The following is a 21,999-nucleotide window of genomic DNA, read 5'->3' on the forward strand; positions in this document are numbered from 1 at the left end:
GCAGGTGAGAGGTTGAGATGTCCTTGAATACTCCAGACGGTTGGGGCAGGTTTTCCATGACCATCCAGGTACACAGTTGGGGCCTGATATCTTGCAAGGGTTCACTCGCTTGAAAGATTTCCCTCAGTCTCTGAGGACAAGTGGGGGTGGAGGAGATTATCAGTTGGAATCTTGAATCAGCATGCTTAAGGTATCAGGGTTTATTGCAATAGGCACTATAATTAATAACACAAACTTTTCTCTTCCAGCCCAGTGTTTTAATTGTAAGCTACAAGGAATCTGCAAAAGCAGCTTCACAGTTTGGATCATATGAAAAGACAGAATGGAAGTCCGATAGCAGCATGATTGCTGTTGCGGTAAGATACAAGATTCATACTGTTGTTTTCAGTGTTATTCATTGTGCATTGAATCTTAGTTAAGAGCTGTTAAAAGTTCTACCATTTGTGCTACTCGTATGATCATAGTGTTGGTGTTTTAACTGTTTTAGCAATTACAAATATTTTGATTTTTTTTTTCCATGGCTGCAACCTTTTGAAGTAGAAATACAATTTTTTTTTATCAGATTTCTATGATGAATGAAATAAAACAACAGGAATTTGCAATATGGCCCACCTTCAAAGCAAAAAGTTAGAGAAAACCATAAACCTGAATTGTCGTCTTTCTCCATCAGTTTGTGCAAAGCTACAGCGGTGCTAGAAAGTTTGTGAACCCTGTAGAATTTTCTCTTTTTATAAGAAGTATGACCTAAAATTTGATCACGCAAGTCCTAAATCTAAATAGAGAGCCCAAGTAAATAAATAACACAAAAAGCATTATACTTGTTCATTTATGGAGAAAAATGATTGAATATTACATGTTTGTTGGAAAAAGTATCAGAGCCTTTGTTTTCAGTAACTGGTGCATCTCCCTTGTGCAACAATAACTTCAACCAAACGTTTGCGGTAACTGTAGATCAGTCCTGCACATCGGCTTGGAGGAATTTTAGGCCATTTCGCCTTACAAAACTGTTTCAACTCTGGGATGTTGGTGGGCTTCTTTGCATGAAATACTTGCTTCAGGTCCTTCCACAACATTTCTACAGGATTAAGGTCAAGTCTTTGACTTGGCCATTCCAAAATACACATTTTTCTCTTTTTAACCATTCTGTTGTTGATTTACTGTTGTCTTTTGGATCATTGTGTTGTTGCATTGATAAACTTCTATTAAGCTTCAGGTGACGGACTGCTATCCTGACATTCTCCTGTAAAACGTTGTGATACAATTTTGAATTCATTGTTCCCTCAACGATTGCAAGCTCTCAAAGTCCTGAGGCAGCAAAGCAACCCTAAAACATGATGCTCCTTCCATCATGCTTCACAGTTGGAATGAGGTTTTGGTGTTACTGTACAGTGCCCTTTTATGTCCACACGTAGCAATGTGCATTTCTACCAGAAAATTCGCTTTCTGTCTCATCTGTCCACAGACCATTGTCTCAGAAGAGGTGTAGAACATCCTGGTGGTCTTTTGCAAACTTGAGGCATGCAGCAATGTTTTTTTTGCAGAACAGTGGTTTCCTCTGTGGTGTCCTTCCATGAACACCATTCTTGCTCAGTATTTTTATGATAGTGGACACATAAACATAGACTTTAGCAAGTTCTAGACATTTCTGCCGGTCTTTTGCTGTTACCCTTGGGTTCTTTTTCACCTCCTTCAGCATTACACAGTGTTCTTGATGTGATCTTGGCAGGAAGCCCATTCTTAGGGAGAGTAGCAATAGTACTGAGTTTCCTCCATTTTTAGACAATTTCTCTTACTGTGGATTGATGAACACTCAGGTCCATAAAATGCTTTTGTAGCTTTTTCCAGCTTCATCTCCTCAATTCTTGTAAGGTCGTCTATCCACGGCCTCCTCTACTGTAAAGATGAAGCCACACTCAGGTTGGAGGAACAACACCTTATATTCCGTCTGGGTAGCCTCCAACCTGATGGCATGAACATCGACTTCTCTAACTTCCGCTAAGGCCCCACCTCCCACTCGTACCCCATCTGTTACTCATTTTTATGCACACAACCTTTCTCTCACTCTCCTTTTTCTCCCTCTGTCCCTCTGAATATACCTCTTGCCCATCCTCTGGGTTCCCCTCCCCCCTTGTCTTTCTTCCCAGACCCCCTGTCCCATGATCCTCTCATATCCCCTTTTGCCTATCTCCTGTCCAGCTCTTGGCTCTATCCCTCCCCCTCCTGTCTTCTCCTATCATTTTTGATCTCCCCCTCCTCCTCCAACTTTCAAATCCCTGACTCACTCTTCCTTCAGTTAAGCCTGACGAAGGGTCTCTGCCTGAAACGTCGACTGCACCTCTTCCTACAGATGCTGCTTGGCCTGCTGTGTTCACCAGCAACTTTGATGTGTGTTGCTTCAAGGTCCTCTAAAAGTTATTTTGATCGAGGCATGGTGCGCATAGAGATCTTGCTTGAGAGGAGCAGGCTCTGTCAGTAACCTGACAGTGTGAATTTTTTATATGGCTGGGCACTTTTACAAACCATACCTCCAATCTCATCTGACACCTGACTCTGATTAGCTTTTGTAGGAGGCATTACTCCAAGATTTGCATACTTTCCCCAACAAGTACATGTAATATTGGATCATTTCTCTCAATAAATAAATGGACAAGTGTAATGTTTTTGTGTTATTTATTTAATTGGGATCTAGATCTAGTTTTAGGTCTTTTATGAAGATCTGATCACATTTGAGGTCATATTTATGCAGAAATAGAGAAAATTCTACAAGGTTCATAAACGTCCTAGCACCACTAAGCAGAGATTTATCCAAAAATACTATTGTCTGTAACAGCTGCAGGAGGTGGTTCAACTAAGTACTGAGCAAATGGGGATGAATATTTCTGAATTGCTGACATTTCAGTTTTTAATTATTAGTTGATACTTGTTTTTTGGGCTCTACTATGGGGGGGAAATGGAGCATGTGATTCACAAATAAAAATTCAGTTAAATTTATCAAAATCCCTGGTTGTAACATGCCTGAACAAAAGGGTTCAGGCTGAATACTTTTACAAGGTACTGTAAGTAGCTATAAAACTGGACAGAAAACCTCAGTTTTACCTGGCAATGCCAAATCGTGTGGTTTTCTATTTCTTTACAATTAAGTTTTAAAAGATTTCCTTCAAAATAAAAGATTAAATGAGATGGGACCAGAGCTGATCACTAGTCTGGATAATGTTGCTAGCAATTTATGATAGCTTTTTTTCCTTGAGGAAAACTTTAGTCTTCCATTTGCTTGTTGTGGCTTAACTAAAATTGGAAGCTTGCCATTTTGTAAACAGAGTTCAAAAGTGTTAATTTGCCTCCTGAGCAGCATGATCACAAGATTATTTGTCCCTATTTTGTGTCCTCTACTCAAAATTTTAAGTTTGTCTAAGGGAATTTTATGCCCTGCCATTTTAAGCAGGTTCTGTACACAAGGATCAGTTTGTGTTCATGAAGTGGCCAACATTCTGTTAAGAGTATTGGTTGCATTTCCTTTCAAGAATTGTCTTTTTGATGCTGTTTACTGTCAAATATTCCCCTAAACATACTACCTGAACTTTAAACACAGTTGAATATTTTAATGACTTCATCTGCCTCCATTGTCTCTACAGTATGAAACAGAAGTTTATAGTTTATTAGTTATCCCACGAAAGGCAATGAATGCAATATTTAATGGTTTTGTTTTATTTGAAGTAAAACTTAAAACTTTTGGTTTTGAGAGTTATAAATGGAACACTAAAATAAACATGTTTCAGTTAACTGGAACATTCTGCACTTTAATCAAGTTGCACATCCTCAGTTTTAAGATAACAGTAGTCCTCAGAATTGTTCCAAAATGTTCTTGTAGCTAAGCCATTATTCAGTGGTTTTAACCAGAGTAATGTATTTTTATTGTTTTCATTTCAGGTATTTTCAATAATGTAGACATGAAGAACTATGAATGTAGATTTACATGGTGATTACAAGTCGGTTACAATACTTGCTTTTAATATTGCGTCAATGCAATTCCATTTTCAGTCCAAAAAGTTATTTTACAGTGACTAAGCCACACTGAGGCCAGTAGATGTAAAGTCTTTACTCTTCATGACAAGTTTGAAGGAATCGCTTCAAAATCAAAAGTATATCAAGTTTTTTATATTCTCAAGGACAAAGTTTACAATGGGTAATTCAATACAATTTCAATAGCTGCTTCAATAATTCCAACAAATGGTTCAATTGAATTACATTTACAATGGGAGAGCTCTGTGACTGACAAGATAACTGAATATTCCAATATCTTTGGACAAGGAAATTCAGATGGATTGTCTAACGCTGAGGATAGAAAACACAGATGGCCAAATTTAGTGTTGAAGTCTGACTCTAGGTACACAAGTATCCCAATTAATGGTAGAGCAAATATGCATATGACCATGTTTGATTTGCTAAGTGGCAAAATTTATCTGTCTGAAACCTTCCTTGATCTTAATCACAATGATGCAACATAACTTGGAACAAGGTGTTTGATGCTTGGTTAGTTGTAGGCCAATTAATATTATTCCATTGTTCTACATTTGGCTGATACATAAGAGAATATGTCAGGGTCAGACCATTGGCAAACCATATCTCGAGTTCAAAGTAAACTTATTATCAATGTACATATTTATCACCATATGCTACCCTGAGATTCATTTTCTTGCAGGCATTCACACTAGAACATAGAAATACAATAGAATCAATGAAAAACCACAAAGACTGACAAACAACTAATGTGCAAAAGAAGACAAACTACAAATACAAAGAAAAACAATAATAAAACATAAGTAAATAAATAATACTAAGAACGAGAGTTGTAGAGTCCTTGAAAATGAGTCTATAGGTCAGTGGTCCCCAACCACCGTGCTGCAAAGCATGTGCTACTGTGCCGTGAGGAAACAATATGATTTGGCGATATGAAATGATATGAGTCAGCTGCACCTTTCCTCTTCCCTGTCACGCTCTGTTAAAATTGAACAAAGGGTTGCCAACTGTCCAGTATTAGCCGGGACATCCGGTATATTGGGCTAAATTGGTTTGTCCCATATGGGACCACCCTTGTCCCGTATTTCCCCCGCTAAGGTAGAACGTTCCCATGAAACATTTTGTGCCGAAATGGCGTAAAGCAAAGAAGCAATTACCATTAATTTATATGGGGAAAATTTTTGAGCGTTCCCAGACCCAAAAAATAACCTACCAAATCATACCAAATAACACACAAAACCTAAAATAACACTAATATATAGTAAAAGCAGGAATGATATGATAAATACACAGCCTATATAAAGCAGAAATAATGTATGTACAGTGTAGTTTCACTTAGAATCGGGAAGATTAAGTCAAAACGATATGTAGGAAAAAAAAATCGGCACGTACACGCATGCGCACACAGGTGCCCACACAAGGCTTCATAGTCATGGTAATCTTTCTTGGGGTAAACACGAGTGTCCTGTATTTGACTGCTACTTTTGTCCCTTATTTGGGAGTGAGAAAGTTGGCAACCCGACTTGAACACCCCACCCCACCCCCACGTCGGCCGGTCAGCAAGAATATTGTCAATATTAAAACCAGTCTGCGGTGCAAAAGGGTTGGGGACCCCTGCTATAGGTTGTGTCAATTCAGCATTGAGGTAAGTGAAGTTATCGACACTGGTTCAGGAACCTGATTGAATAGTAATAACTGTTCCTGAACCTGGGGGTGTGGGACCTACAGTTCCTATGCCTCCTTTCTTATGGAGCAGCGACAAGAGAGTATGAACTGAATGGTGAGAGTCCTTGATGGATGCTGCTTTCTTGTGGCAACACTCCTTGCAGATGTGCTCAATTGTGTGGAGGGCTTTTCCTGTGATGGACTGGGCTGTATCAACCACTTCCAGGCTTTAATGTTTTTAGGCATTAGTGTTTCCATACCAGGCTATAATGCAATCTGTCAAGATACTGTCTACTGTGCATTGATAAAACTTCTCAAACATTTTACATGACATGCTGAATCTGCTTAAACTGCTAAGAAAATAAAGGCACTCCCATGCCTACTTTGAAATAACGTTTACTTGGTGACCCCAGGACAGATCCCCTGATATGATGCCAAGGATCTGCAGAGAACTAGCCTGCTGTGCATTCTGTACATAATTCTTTATTTATAAATTTGTCCAGTAATTTCCAAACTGATAACACTTTGTAGTTTACATTTGAATTTTAATAGTTTTAATATAAAAGACTGCTCATTGCATTAATGCCTTTTACCTACATAATTTCTGAAGGATAACAATTTCTAACGTTCATTCCCATCTCCTGAAGTTGTAGATTTCTTTCAGTGTGGGTGGTAGCAGAATTCAGTATTTTCCTTAATGCTATTGTTTATGTATTAGAAGAAAGTATTCTGTTACAGCCACTTTATGCCATCTTAACATAGTGAGTAATCTCAACTTCCAAGTTCACATACTAATTTGGGCCCTGTGGGAGCAATCATTTAAAGGTATGCCTGGTTGATGGTTCAGTAAATTCAATAACCTTAGCCATTTCCATGCATCTCTATCAAAGTTCACAATTAGGAGCAAAGTATGTTCCTTGGTGAACTATTTAGCCACATTGCTAGATCACTTTATAGTTTTTAGTGCCTGTAAGGGACACTATTGTATTAAATATTAAGATTAGTTGGGTGTTAAAATATTTACACTATTGAAGGGTTAGTGTTTCACAGTATTTTCCATGTCATGCATTGCCTCCCTTGTATTCTTCCAGCTATTTGCTCTATCAAACATTTTTTGTACAAATATAGTTAGCAAAAATTAAACGAAGGTTTGTAAACGTGAGCCATTGTGATTTGGACCTTTTACTGGCACCACAAAAGAGATAAAATTAGATATCTATACCAAATAAATTTCTAAAGAAATTTGGCCTGTGCCCTAAAACCCTCACTAATTTTTATAGATGCACCATAGAAAGCATTCTTCTAGGATGCATCACAACCTGGTATGGAAGTTGTCTTGTCCAAGACCGAAAGAAGCTGCAGAAGATCGTGAACACGGCACAGCAACATCACACAAACTAATCTTCCGTCCGTGGATTCACTTTACACCGCGCGCTGTCGGAGCAGTGCTGCCAGGATAATCAAGGACACGACTCACCCAGCCAACACACTTTTCGTCCCTCTTCCCTCCCGGAAAAGGCTCAGGAGCCTGAAGACTCGTACAGCCAGATTTGGGAACAGCTTCTTTCCAACTGTGATAAGACTGCTGAACGGATTCTGACCCGGATCTGGGCCGTACCCTCCAAATATCCAGACCTGCTTCTCGGTTTTTTTGCACTACCTTACTTTCCAGTATTCTATTTTCTATTTATGATTTATAATTTAAATTTTTAATATTTACTAATTTTTACTATTTTTAATATTTAATATTTGTAATCCAGGGAGTGGGAAGCACAGAATCAAATATCACTGTGATGATTGTACGTTCTAGTACCAATTGTTTGGCGACAATAAAGTATAAAGTAAAGCACCACATCAGTGATTGCAAGTGGGAGCGGGTAGAAAGAGATGAGGTGAAGGAGATTATAGGAATACTGGTAGTGCAAAGATCCTATCTGTTTAAATATTGTAATGGTTTGAACTCTCACTATAAAGGCCATTTTATCAGATAACAGCTATATATATATAATATATAAAATTAAACTATACAAATGACAGTCCCAGACGTCTCTTTGTTAGCTGATCAAAACCAAACTACTGTATAATAAAAATCATAACTTGCCTTCCACCATCAACAGATGCTGAAGTTAATTGACATGTGCAACGATTGAGTAAGATTTCAGCAGGCACTTAGTGCCTGTTTTATTTCGTCAATATTTAAAACTTTACAGATATTTGAGTGTTTTCTGTCAGAATAATATATTTTCTCAGTGATATAAGCACCTTCACTTCAATGGCTATTTAGTAGTCCTTGGTAGATCCTCTGTAGAAAACACTAGGTAAAATTATTTTTTTTTTTAAATTCAGAAACCATCTGAGACATTATTATTCTGGAAGTATTTGTTAATGTAGATAGAGCAAAAATAAATTCCATTAATTGGGAGATTTAAATATAAATAGTGTAAAGCTGTAAATTTTAAGCTGTAGTTTTGAACTTCAGATGTTAGTAAATCCAGTAAGAATTTTTGAAGAACATTCTATATCTAGGTAATGGTTATACCATGGAACGCTTCAAAAGCAATATTTGATAGTGTGTGCAACTGAGCTGCAGGGAAAATTAAAGTTAGTGGACACCAGGGAGATTACACATAGTTGTTGCTGTTTGTACAAAAAGGAAGATGTTATGGTTGTTGGAAGCTGTTCAGTCCAATGACAGCTCTGCAAGACTTCTTCACATAGTTTCCTTGACTCCAACATCCACTGTTTCGTCAGTGCAGATCTTTCCATATGGTTAGAAAGAGATTATTAAATAACGATTGTCCAGTCATCAATTTCACATTTTGCAATCTCTAACAAAAAAATTAAGCCACCAATTCGTGGCATGTAATGGCATTGTCATCAGCCTAAACAAAAAGTTAGTCATGGTTTACCAGCAACTCAAAAACTGTGGCTATTGGAGTAGTTCGGAGGGTTATTTTGCATTACATGACTTTTTTCATAACACCCGTGGGCTTCCGTTGTCTACACGAAACAAGTTCAGTGCACTGGAAAACTTTCCACCTGCCTTGAAGAGTGCAATTCCCAAAGTCAATCGAGCTTGATGGGCAGCTTACTCGATTAGCACTCCTTCCATCATTCTAAATATTCATTTGTTCCTCTTAGTTGCAATATACAAAGTCTGCTAATAGCACCTCTCAAACCTGCGATGTATTACTAACCGGGGCTCATCACCTTTTGCAAGGCAGTAAGAGATTGCTATTAAATGTTGATCTTTTCAGCAAGCTTATACCATTATAAACAATTCTGTAAACTCACTTTTCAATCTTCCCTGTGCACTACCCTTACTATACCCTGCCAGACTGTGACAGCTTGCTGTTATACCTGCAGATTTTCTTCAAAGCCAAATGTAAGGTACCTTTGATAATCTTTCTAGATCAGTATGATTAGATTTAATATGAATGGGTTAGTTATGTATGGAAGCTTGAGGCCAGCTATGCCTCTGGCTGTCATTTTAGTTCAATCTGTCCAATATTTTTAGCAATATTTTATAGACGCTTTTTTCCCAAGGCTCCCATTTTCCTAAATTCTCATTGTGGAAATATTTGACTCATTTAAGGATGAATTCTGTTTGCTTTCAAACTATCCTCCTAGATTTGGACCATAATTAAACAAGGTTTAGTAACATGTCACCTTTGTTAGATTTTGTTTGTATGCTCACTATAAAATCAATTTGGGTATTTTAGGGCAAGTACAATAACCATAACTTGAACTTGGGTGTTTTCTGAACCCTGTTTTAGACAGTTATTTTTACATTGATGTGCCATTTAGTTGGAGTGCTTCAAGTATTTTAAGGAATTTAAGTATAACTAATGTAACTTTAAATCAAGTACTAATAGTACATTGGTGCAAAATAATTTTTGATTTGAGACATGAGTTCCTCTTCTGCACCATTAATTTTGTGTCAAACTATGTTTTGATACTCTTTGATTTTCATGGACTTCAATGCCCTTGGACTTCACTGAAATTTTGCATCTTTGTTGTTTTGCCATCTAAGAATTTTATAGAACTTTCAGTTTGAATAGCTCAGATGAAGACATAATAACTTAGCTTTGCTTTTGCTCAGTACGAAAAAGAAAAAAAATGTAAGTTGACCCAAATGGGAAAGTAATATATTCCAGTCAGTTGCAATTTGATATGCTGCTTAGAAAAATCTGAATGAAATAGGAATTGGGAGTTTTAAATTGCTGCAAACATTGATTTACATTTTGCTAAATAAATGTCTACCTGGGCATCCCACAATTGTATTCGTCTGCCTTGGCTGATTTCAAACAAACTTATGTGTTTGATTTACCTGTGTTTATAATCTGTTGATTACAATTGTTCAGTATGATGGTCCTCAGCTGATTCCTAGGGTGATAGGTAGTACAGAACAAAATTTAGCCCTTTGGCCCACCATGTACAATTATCAGCTACCAATCAATACATAACCCATTTTCCAGTACTTGGCCCAGAACAATCGAAGAAGGCACTTCAACAAAAATACTGGAAATACTCAACAGATCAAATGGCACCACTGGGAAGAGACATGGTCATTGTTTCAGGTCAAAAACCCTTTCAGAGTAATTCAAGTACATGTGTGATTATCTCAAATGTTGAGTCTTTGCTTGATCACTGCCGTTGGGCAGTGCTTTCTAATTTGCAGCTACTGGGCAAAAAAAAAATCTTCAAAACCTCAACACCCTACTCCTTACCTTAAACCTAAGCCTTCTGGTTTTAGACATTCCTGCTATTTGGAAAAGTTTATTCCATCTACCCCATCTTAGCTATTCAATTTACTGTACTACAATTACTTTTTAATATAGTGTACCAGAACTTTAGTGCTCCAATGTTCAAAGCAAGTATTCTGTAAATATACCTGCCCATTTTATTTACCTGTGTTGCTATATTGGGGGATACTTGGACATGTACACTAGGATTTCTCTGATCCTGTATGCTCCCGAGGCACTGCCATTCACCGTGTATGCTCTGGCACTTTGTCCTGCTAGAATGCATCACCTTCTGCTTGTTTAAATTACATCTGCAGTTGCTTGGTCTATCTTACTGGCCCATTATATCAAACCATTAATATCATCCTTTAGCCGGAGTACACTTACCATCAACAACATGCACGTGTTTCATCTGTGAACTCCTACTTCCTTATCCAAATCATTAGTTTTTATAATGAGCAGTAGGAGTTCCAGCAACAATCCTGTTCTTGCAACACTGGTCATGGATTTTTAATTACAAAAGCAACCCTCCAACATCACCCCCTTTCTTTTGTGATGCTACAGAAGGCCGTAATGTGCATGTGGACTACGTCAGCCACATTATGCTATACCTCTTTTAAAAAATGACTTGGTCTGTTGGGGCATCCTTGTTAGCAAAGTCATGCTCACTTATCTTTTAATCCCTGAGCTTTAAGTATAAATTAACCTTGTCAAACAGAATTTTTCCTGTAATATTCCTATTATTGACGTTAGACTCGCTGGTCTTTAATTGCCTGGCTTACCCCTTGAATCCTCCTCGGACAAAGGTACTTATTTTTGGAGTACTGCAGCTTTTGAAATAAGAACAGGAGTAGGCCATCGGGCTCTTTGAGCCTGCTTCACTATTCAATAAGATCTTGGCTAGTCTGGATGTGCCTCAGCTTCCTACCTGCCTTTTCCCCAACCCTTAATTCCCCTGCTATGCAAATGTTACTCCCTGTGCGTCTCCCTTGTCCATTTGTCCCTCCCCACTGATCTCCCTCCTGGCGTTTATCCTTGCAAGTGGAACAAGGGCTACATCTGCCCCTACACCACCTCCGTCACTACCATTCAGGGCCCTAAGCCGTCCTTCCAGTTGAGGTGATACTTCACCTGTGAATCTATTGTCATGTACTGTGTCCAGTGCTCCTGGTCTGAAAATAGATAAGTCACCAGGACCAGATGGACTACGTCCTATGGTTCTGAAGGAGATAGGCAAAGAGATTTTGGAGGCATTGGTAATGATCTTTCAAGAATCACTTGTTTCTGGAGGACTGGAAAATTGCAAATGTCTTGAGCGCGTGCATGCGTGTGTGTTTTCCTTCTCCACTGACTGTCATCAGATGTGAACATAGGACATGGAAATTTACAGCACATTACAGGCCCTTCAGTCCACAATGTTGTGCCGACCATGTAACCTGCTCTTCAGACTGCTTAGAATTTCCCTAGCGCATATCCCTCTATTTTTCTAAGCTCTTATGTACCTATCTCAGAGGCTCTTAAAAGACCTTATTGCATCTGCTTCCACCACTGCTGCTGGCAGTGTACCTGTATTTTTTTTAGATTATGAGAACACTCAGTCCTCCTTTATTGTCATTTAGAAATGCATACATGCATTAAGAAATGATACAATGTTCCTCCAGAGTGATATCACAGAAAACAGGACAAACCAGAGACTGACACTGACAGAACCACATAATTATAACATATAGTTACAGCAGTGCAAAGCAATACCATAATTTGATGAGGAACGAACCATGGGCACGATAAAAAAAAGCCTCAGAGTGCCCGAGTCCCCAATAGCAGGCAGCAAAAGGGAGAAACTCCCTGCCATAAACCTCTAGACACCGTCAACTTGCCGATGCCTTGGAAGCAGCTGACCACAGACGACACTGCGTCCGTCCGTCCGAAAACTTCGAGCCTCCGATACAGTCTCCCGAGTGCCTTCAACCTAGCCCTGGCCGCTGAAACAAGCAAAGCCGAGGATTCAGGGCCTTCTGCTCCAGAGATTCCGGTTACCACACAGTAGCAGCGGCAGCGAAGCGGGCATTTCAGTTTTCCAGATGTTCCTCCGTACTCTCACATCCATCTCCATCAAGTCAGAATTGTGCATGGTCCCCTACTTAACAGATTACAGATATCATTCACCAGAGAGGCCACGCGCGCTGCGATCGCGCCGCGATCTTCTCCTCCTCCTCCTTATTTCATACACCCACCATACTTGTAAAAGTATGTCAATATAGACATATTTAGCATTCTTACATGATATATTGATTTAATATAAAAACAAGATAAACATTACTTACCTTAATGAGACTTTTGAGTCTGTTTTGATTTCGCCGAGTTTTTAGTGTTTGGAGTTAAATTAGTTACAGAAAGCAGCAGAGAATTCTTCAAATTTGAATCAGTCAGTCGCGACCTCATTTTGTTTTTAATCAATTTCATGGCTGAAAATGCTTGTTCACATCTGTACGTCATTCCAAAACGACAGATATAACTGGGCAAATTTTCTTAGTTCTGGAAGATGTTCACAGGGTAATGACTGCCAGAAATTAATCATGTCAGAAGCATTTGAGACTGAGGGAAGCTCATCAAATTTCATGTTCAATAATGAATTTGTTTTCAAGTCAGTGTTCCATTTGTATCTTACTAGGCATCTTCATGATTTTTTTGTTCACTAAGTGAAAATGGGTTTATAAATGCAAGTATGCAGTCGTCTTCTTTAGCAAAATCACGAAAACAACTTTCAAATGACTCTTGCAATAACCTGATTTTTTTTTCCCAATATGCTTTGTAAAATTGCCATTATATTCAGCGCATTCACTCTGCTCTTTTAAGTGCAGAAACTAGCTCAAATCCTCATTTTCTAACTGAGGGGTGAACAGTTTTAACTTCATCTTGAATGCATTGATATCATTTACTAAGCTAGGAAACAATTTGTTTTTGCCTTGGAGTTTTAAATTTAGATCATTGAGATGGCTGGTAACATCAAATAAAAATGCTAAATCAAATAGCCAGTTGTTATCACATAAAAGGGCTCTTTCCTCAGGCAGCTCATTTTGCTCTTGTAGAAAATTATGAACAGTATTTTTCAGTTTCCAAAATCTACTCGGAACCTGTCTTCTAGAAAGCCAGCACACCTCACAATGAAGGACGAGATCGCCATATTCCAAATCGCAACATTTCACAATATTCTCTGAATTCTCATCTGTTTAATCCTCTTGCTGTAATTTTATTCACGCATTTCACAGCTAGTAACAATTCACCAGCAACTTTGATGTGTGCTGCAAATTTAATGTTTTTCTACACAGTGACGCTTGGTGTATAATGCAGTGATATTTTAGTAGTGGACGACCTAAAAAGTTTTCAAGCAAAGTTGTAGTCCCAGCGGCTTTGCCTATCATTGACAGTGCTCCGTCAGTACAAGCCCCGATGAGTTTACTGGAATCTAGTTGTAGATTTTCTAGGCATGATTTTACTTTGTCAAATATGTCTGATCCTCTTGTTTTTTTCCATGAAGCGACTCAAGACCGATAAGTTCTTAAAAGACGATAAAATTATCATCAATTCCTCTTATAAAAATGCTTAACTGGGCTACATCACATATGTCAGCAGATTCGTCCAAAGCTAAAGAAAAGAAAGACAGGGTTAATTTTCGAAAAGGTACAACTGCAAATGTTCACAAAGGACAAACAAAGCACAACTCCATAGCGCACGAGTGTCAATTATAAACTGACTGGCAAAAACCTGCGACGCATCATTGGTGCAGATGCCTAGCGCCTCAGGATCAAACAGGTATCAAACGTGTATTTAACAGTTATGGAACGACTGCAGAACAAAAATCCTTCTTTCCTAGTTTGACTCATTGAACATTTTTTAAAATTGAAAACAGATTAATGTGAAAGAAGATAACATTCGCCAAAAGATGTGCACGAAATAATAAGATCGCTAAAAATAATTGCTAAGTTTTAGATTTATTCTCAGTAAAACCCATTTCTAGCTCTAAGCTACTTGAATTCCTGTTATAGATTTTTTTTTCTACAAATCGGTTTTTGGTTAATACTTTTTGCATGAGTAGGCTTACTTTTTCATTATTACCACTGGGGTGCCATTGTTTGGCCATCCCTGATCTAAAGCCTGGTACACAGCAGCCATTCCGGCCCCTGAGACATCCAGGTCTCTGTAATGGCCACCACGTCATATTTTCATGTTTTGATCCACGCTGTAAGTTCATCTGCCTTGTTTATGATACTCCTTGCATTAAAATAGACAGATCCCAAACCATCAGGCTAAGTGCATCTTTGCTCTAACATCTGCTTATCCTTCCTCGCAAACTCCCTACAAGCTATCACTACTTTTGCTTCAACCTCACCATCCTCTGCATCTTCACTTCAGTTCCCAACTCTCTGCAAATCTAGTTTAAACCTCCCTGCCAGGATATTGTTTGCCCTTGGATTCAAGTGCAATTCGTCCTTTTTGTACAGGTCACACTTGCTGCAGAAGAGGTCCCAATGATCCAAAAATCTGAATCCCTGCACCCTGCTCCAATCCTCCAGCTACGCATTTATCCTCCACCACATTCTATTCCTATACTCCCTGTCACTTGGCCCAGGCAGCGATCCTGAAATTGTTACCTTTGAAGTCCTGCTTCTCAGCTTCCTGTATTCTACTTTCAGGATCTCCACCTTTTTTCTACCTATGTCATTGGTACCAATATGTACTACGACCTCTGGCTGCTCACCCTCCCATTTCAGGATATTGTGGATGCGCTCAGAAACGTCATGAACCCCACCATCCTTGTTTCTTTTTCACGTCCACAGAATCGCCTATCTGTCCCCCTAACTATAGAGTCCTTATTACTGCTGTCCTTCTCTTCCATTCCCTACCCTTCTGAGCCACAGGGCCATACTCAGTGCCACCGTTGCTCTCCCCCGCCCTCCCACTCAAAATGGATTTCTTATTGTGACAGGGAACTGCTACAGTGGTGCTCTGCACTCCCTGGCGCTCTCCCTTTCTTCTCCTGACGGTCACCCACTTATCTGTCTCCTGTGGTCCCGGAGTGCTTATCTTTCTGTAGCTCCTGTCTATCACCACCTCACTCTCCCTCACAAGCTGAAGGTTATCGAGCTGCAGCTCCAGTTCCCTAACTTGGTCCCTAAAGAGCTGCAGCTCGATGCATCTGGCATAGATGTGGCCATCAGGGAGGCAGGAAGTCTCTCACATCCCACATCTGACACCTAGAACAGAAAACTGACCTCACAGTCATACCAACTATTCTAATGCACCGAGCCCTGTGAAACACTCCTTTTTTAAACTCTTCGCCCCGACCCATGCAAAGCGCCCTCTCTCCCTTCGAATCAATTGGTCCGCTGCTAATGCCACTCCACTCTTTAGGAAGATGGGGAGGTGCTGGGGGGGAAACAGAAAAAGGAAATTGTAGACTAATTTGTCTCCTTCAGAGATTAGGAAGATATTGGAGTTCATTTGTAAGGATGGGGTTTCGGAGTACTTGGGGACGCATGATAAATTGGGCCATAGTCAGCATGTTGCCTGGCAAATCTGTTGGAATTCTTTGACAAAATAACAGGCTGGATAGACAGAGGAAAGTCAGTGGATGTTGTATACTTTGATTTTCAGGAGGCCTTTGACAAGGTGCCGCACATAAGGCTGCTTAACAAGATGAGAGCCCAAGGTATTACAGGAAAGATTCTACTAGCATGAATAGAAGATTGGCTGACTGACAGGTGGTAAAGTTTGGGAATAAGTGGTGGGGGGATTGCGTGGGGGTTCTGGTTGGCTGTTGGTGACTAATGGTGTTCTGTAGGGGTCAGTATTGTGACAGTTTTTTTCACATTATATGTTAACGACTTGGATTATGGAACTGATGGCTTTGTGGCCAGGTTTGCAGAGGATACAAAGATAGGTGGAGGGGCAGGTAGTCTTGAGGAAGGAGGGAGTCTGCAGAAGGACTTGGACATATTAGGAGAATGGGCAAAGAAATGGCAGATTGAATACAGTGCCAGGAAGGGAATGGTCATGCACTTGGTAGAAGAAATGAAAGTGACTATTTTCTAAACAGGGAGAAAATTTAAAAATCAGAGGTACAAAGGAACTTGGGATTACTTGTACAGGATTCCCTAAAGGTTAACTTGCAGGTTGAGTCGGTAAGGAAATCAAATGTAATGTTGGCATTCAATTCAAGAGGACTAGAATATGAGAGCATGGATGTGGCCGAGGCTTTATAAGGCATTAGTAAGACTGCACAGGGTATTGTGAGCAGTTTTGGTCTCATTATATAAAAAGTGTGCTAACGTTGGAGAGGGTCCAGAGGAACTTCACAAGAACGATTCTGGGATTGAAAGTGTTAATGTACGAGGAGCATTTGATGGCCTGCTCTCACTGGAGTTGAGAAAAATGAGGGTGGGGGAGATCTTATTGAAATCTATAGAGTATTGAAAGGCTGAGAGAGTGGATGTGGAGAGGATGTTTCCTATAGTGGGCAAAGAACCAGAGGGCACAGCCTCAATACAGGAACCTCCATTCAGAGATGAAGAGTTTATTTAGTTAGGGGGTGATGAATCTCTGGAATTTATTGCCACAGTTTGCTGTGGAGGCCAAGTCATTGTGTATATTTAAAGAGAGAGCAGAGATTCTTAATTAGTCAGGGCATTGAAAGTTACAGGGACAAGGCAGGAGAATAGGGTTGAGAGGGATAGTAAATTAGCCATGATGGAATGGCAGAGCAGACTCTTTTTGTCGAATGGCCTAGTTCTGCTCCTCTGTTTTGTGGTCTCGTATATCCTCAAAAAATATTCTTAAGTTTGTTGAACAGGACCTGCTCTTCATGAATCCATACTGTATCTGTCTGATTAAACCACTTCTACCCAGAAGTCTCATTATTTCTTTAATGATAGCATCAAGCATTTCCTCAATTACAGACCTTAAGCTAACTGGCCTGTAGTTACCCCCTTTGTCCTCTACAGTGGACCAGTACATTTTGGCCCAGTTAAGCTGGCCCAATTGGCCAGGGTTTCATGGAAGTAGTTAAAATGGTATTAAAACAAAATGACAAACTACCATTTAACTGAGTAACTAGTGAATTTAAACAAAATACAGAACAAATTAAATACTACCATACTACTACCGTACTATTGATGGAGGAATTCATCTGCCATGTTCCAGTGTATGCACTGTGTTCTTTGGATTGACTGTAATCAGCACAGACATCTGAATGTACTACCTTCATGCAATTCTTTTGATGATCACATCTTCCAAATCTTCATTGTAATATTCAAAATGATTGTTGATGCCTTCAAATCCTTCGTAGTTTCTAATTTGAAGTAGTGAAATTATTTTCATTTTCACTCCTGGCCGTTTCTGGCAGCAACAGTGAGAAAAACAATTCTGAATTGTTCCTGCTTATTTCTTGCTAACTATCAATGACAAAAATCACTGCTTTTTGAACACAAGCTGATGCAACTGACACTATTTAAAAATTGTTCACTCTTGGCTTGTAGTATCTAACAGCCACACGAGCACACAATTTATGCTAGTTAGAAACTGTTCAGAACAGTCTCCTGTCCTAATTAAGTGGCATGTTGTCCCTAATAACCTAAGGAATCCCAGCTATTTTCTTAATTAGTTTTTGTTCTTTTTAAGACTTGTCCCAAATAAATGGTTGCCACGAGTACCAAGCCCATTTAACTGGAATCCACTTTTTTTTTAAAACAATGCTGTTATATTTGCTCTTTTCCAGTCTGCTGAAAAATGCCCAGAAACAATCACAGACATGAGTACTATAACTTGCACCTTTTCTTTCAGTATCCTGAAAGCATCCCATTGGATTCGGGGACTTGTTTACCTTTAGGCCCACTAGTTTACTCGTCACTGCCTCTTTAATAACAGTGGTTGTATAGAGGTCCTCACCTCCTATGGAATCCACAACATCTCTCTTTGGCATGTTATGTGTGTCCTTCACTGTGAAGGACCCATATATAAATTAAAGTAGTAGTGCTAAAAGAAGGGGGGAAAACTGAGGTATTCATGGGTTCATTGTCCATTTAGAAATTTGATGGCAGAGGGGAGGAGGCTGTTCCTGAAAACATTGAGTGTGTGTCTTCAGGCTTCTGCACTTCCTCCTCTGATGATAGCAATGAGAAGGGGCATATCCTAGGTGAAAAGGAGTTGCCTTTTTGAGGCATCACCTTTTGAATGTGTCTTAGATGCTGGGGAGGCTAGAGCACAACTTTCTGCAGTTTTTTTTCCAATCCTGTACAATGACCATGACCAACCTCAAAGCACTTCATCATAGTAGATGTGAGTGCTACTAAATGATAGTTGTTGAGACAGCTCATCCTGCTGTTCCAAGGCACTAGTGTGATTGTCCCCCTTTTGAAGCACCTGGGAACCTCTGACTGCAGAGATTGAAGATGTCGCTGAACACTCCTGCCATGTGGATGTCAGAGACCTGCCAGGTACACCATCAGGGCCTTGCAAGGATTCACCCTGTTCTGGCATCAGCCTCCAAGACAGAGATCATAGGGTCACCGCGTGCTGCAGGGATTCACACAGGCATAGTTATTCTCCCTTACAAACAGCATAAAGGGCACTGAGCTCATCTGAGAGTGAAGCATCACAGCCAATCATAATGTTGGGTTTTATTTTGTCAGAAGTAATGTCTTGCAAACCCTGCCAGAGCTGACGTGCATCTGATTCTGCCTGAGCCTCAATCGGAATTGTATTGTCACCCCTAAAATAGCTTTCCGTAGGTTGTACCAGGACTTATTGTATAGTTCTAAATCACTAGTCTTGAATGCCACAGATCTAGCCCTCAGCAGATCATGAATCTCCTGGTTCATCCACAGCCTTTGATTTGAGTATGTCCATATGTTCGCGATGGTGCATGCGCATCCACAAGGTCTTGAAGTCATTTGAAATTTTGATGGAGGCATTTCCATATCACTCATTATTAATTCCTCTTTCTCATTTTCCAAAGGACCTGTGTTCACTTCAGCCACTCTTTTCTGCTTTATGAAAACTATTTTCTGCATAATCTTTTTTCCCTTGTTGCTTGCTAAGTGGTTCTTTGTTGCTTTTTAAGTTTTCCCCGTCTTCCAGTTTCTCACTTGGTGACTTTGTGTGCATGAGTTTAAGTTTAATGCCCTCATATTTATTTGATTGTCCAAGGCTGGTTCTGACCACTCTCACTGCCCTTGCTTTTAACTGGAATATATGAGCATCATGAAAAAACTTTGAAAGTCTTCTACCATGCCTCAGTTGTCCCACCAAATAGCCTGTGTACCCAGTCTATACTAGCCAGGTCCTCCCTCATCCCATTGTAGTCTCCCTGATAAAGGCATAATACCCACTTACTTTAATTAGATCCATTTGTATGAGACATTCACTCATACTGTGTTTACCGTTTTCAAGAAGATGTCTAACTAGTCTGTTAATTTTACCTATCTCATTGCATAGGACCAGATCTAAAGTAGCATTTTCCTTTGTAGGTTCACTAATATACTATTCAAGGAAGTTGTAACAGATACATTCTGTGAAGTCCTCAAGACTGCCTTAACCAATCTATGTGCAAGTTCTTGCATGGATCAGCTATTTCTTGGTTTAATGCCTATGCCATTATAATGTAATTATTTGGTGGCCTATCGACCACTCCCATCAATAACTTTTCAATATTACCTAATACTATTAGATATTAGATTATGAGGACATGCAGTCCTCTTTTATTGTCATTTAGTAATGCATGCATTAATAAATGATACAATGTTCCTCCAGTGTAATATCACAAAAACACAAGACAGACTAAGACTGAAAAACTGACAAAAACCACATAATTATAACATATAGTTACAACAGTGCAGGCAATACCATAACTTGATGAAGAACAGGCCATGGGCACAGTAAAAAAAAGTTCAAAGTCTCTCGAAAGTCCCATGATCTCACGCAGACGGGAGAAGAAAGAAAACTCTCCCTGCCATGCTTCCAGCGCCGCAAACTTGCCGATGCAGCATCCTGGAAGCACCCGACCACAGTCCGACTCTGAGTTGTCCGAAAACTTTGAGCCTCCGACCAGCCCTCCGACACGGAGCGCCATCTCTGCCGAGCACTTCGACCCCAGCCCGGGCTGTCAGCAACAGGCAAAGCTGAGGATTTGGGGCTTACACTCCAGAGATTCTTGATTGCACAGTAGCCGCGGCAGCGAACCGGGCATTTCAGAAGTTTCTCCAGATGATCCTGCATGCTTCTCACGTCTGTCTCCATCAAATCAGAATTGTGCACGGCCCCCTATTTAACAAATACGATATCATTTCACCAGAGACGCTGCACCTGCTGCGTCGCACTGCCATCTTCTCCTTCTGCCATGATATTTAATTCCCAATCATCTGCATCCTGCATTATTTCTGTAATGGCCACTAAATAGTATGTTTTTTTTAAACTGATTTGTTCCATAAGTTCACTGACGTTTTGTGTACTACAGGCTTTAAGTAGAGGCCCTTACTCACTGTGTTTTTAAAATCTGGTAACCTTTGTTATTTGCATTTGACTTGTCTTGCATTCTCACTTCCCTCTTTTCTAACTCCTGCTTTGGTCTGTGCATTGCTTTCCTACACCTTTCTGCCTGGATTCTCATCCTCCTGCCATATTGGTTTCAATCTTTCCCCGACAATAGCAAACAATATCCCAAAGAAATTTATCCCCAGTCTTGCCCAGGTGTAGACCATCCTACCTCCCCCTGAACTGGCTTCATTGCCCCAGGAATATGTCCCCCCTGACCTGCTGCTCAAGCCACACATTCCTCCTAGCTATGCTACTGTTCCTATTCTGACTAGCATGTGTCCCAGGTTATAATCCTGAGGTTATAATGCTGAGGTCCTGCTTTTTAAATTTATCTCCAAGCTCCCTAACTTCCACTTGTAGGACTTCCGTTTTTTTCCCTCTATTATTGGTACCTGCATGCAACATGACAAATGGTTGTTCATCCTCTCCTTTCAGAATACTCTGCAGTCGCTTTGAGATATTTATGACCTCTGTACCTGAAAGGCAACATACCAACCAGGAGTCCTGTTTGAGGCCATAGAAGCTCCTTTTTATTCCCTTTATCATGAATCCTCTACCATGATAGCTTGGCCTCTTTTTTTTTTTTCCCTGCCTTCCTGTGCTGCAGAGCCACCCACGGTGCCATGATTCTTTCTACTGCTGACTTCCCCTGATCGCTATCTCCCCAAACACTATCCAAAGTAGTATGTCAGTTTTGGAGGGAGAGGACTGCAGGGGTCTCCTGCTCTACCTTCCTGTTACTGCTCTCCCTATTTGTCATCTATTCCTGATCTTTTCCTAGGCCCTTAAACTGCAGTGTCCAACTCACTAAATGTGTTATTTTTTCCCGCAACATTCTCAGCATCAAGGATGCTTCAAAGTATCTGTCAACCAATGTGCAGCTCCATGGTCATCATACAGTCTGTCAGGAGCTGCAGCTGGACACAGAACCTGCATACATAATATTCAGAGACTCTGGCAGCCTCCCTGATTTCCCACGTTG

The 21,999-nt window shown here is 40.0% G+C and overlaps 1 protein-coding gene across 2 annotated transcripts in view; it reads left to right on the forward strand.

Moving 5' to 3' along the window:
* The window catches only part of ric1 (RIC1 homolog, RAB6A GEF complex partner 1), a 152,194-nt gene that overhangs the window by 21,247 nt on the left and 108,948 nt on the right, over positions 1–21,999 (forward strand). For both annotated transcript variants that reach the window (XM_072257986.1, XM_072257988.1), the window contains exon 2: positions 249–356. In XM_072257986.1, the coding sequence (XP_072114087.1) occupies positions 249–356 (108 nt within the window). The remainder of the gene's footprint in view (positions 1–248; positions 357–21,999) is intronic.

Source organism: Mobula birostris, chromosome 5 (assembly GCF_030028105.1).
Source record: "Mobula birostris isolate sMobBir1 chromosome 5, sMobBir1.hap1, whole genome shotgun sequence".
Taxonomy (NCBI): domain Eukaryota; kingdom Metazoa; phylum Chordata; class Chondrichthyes; order Myliobatiformes; family Myliobatidae; genus Mobula; species Mobula birostris.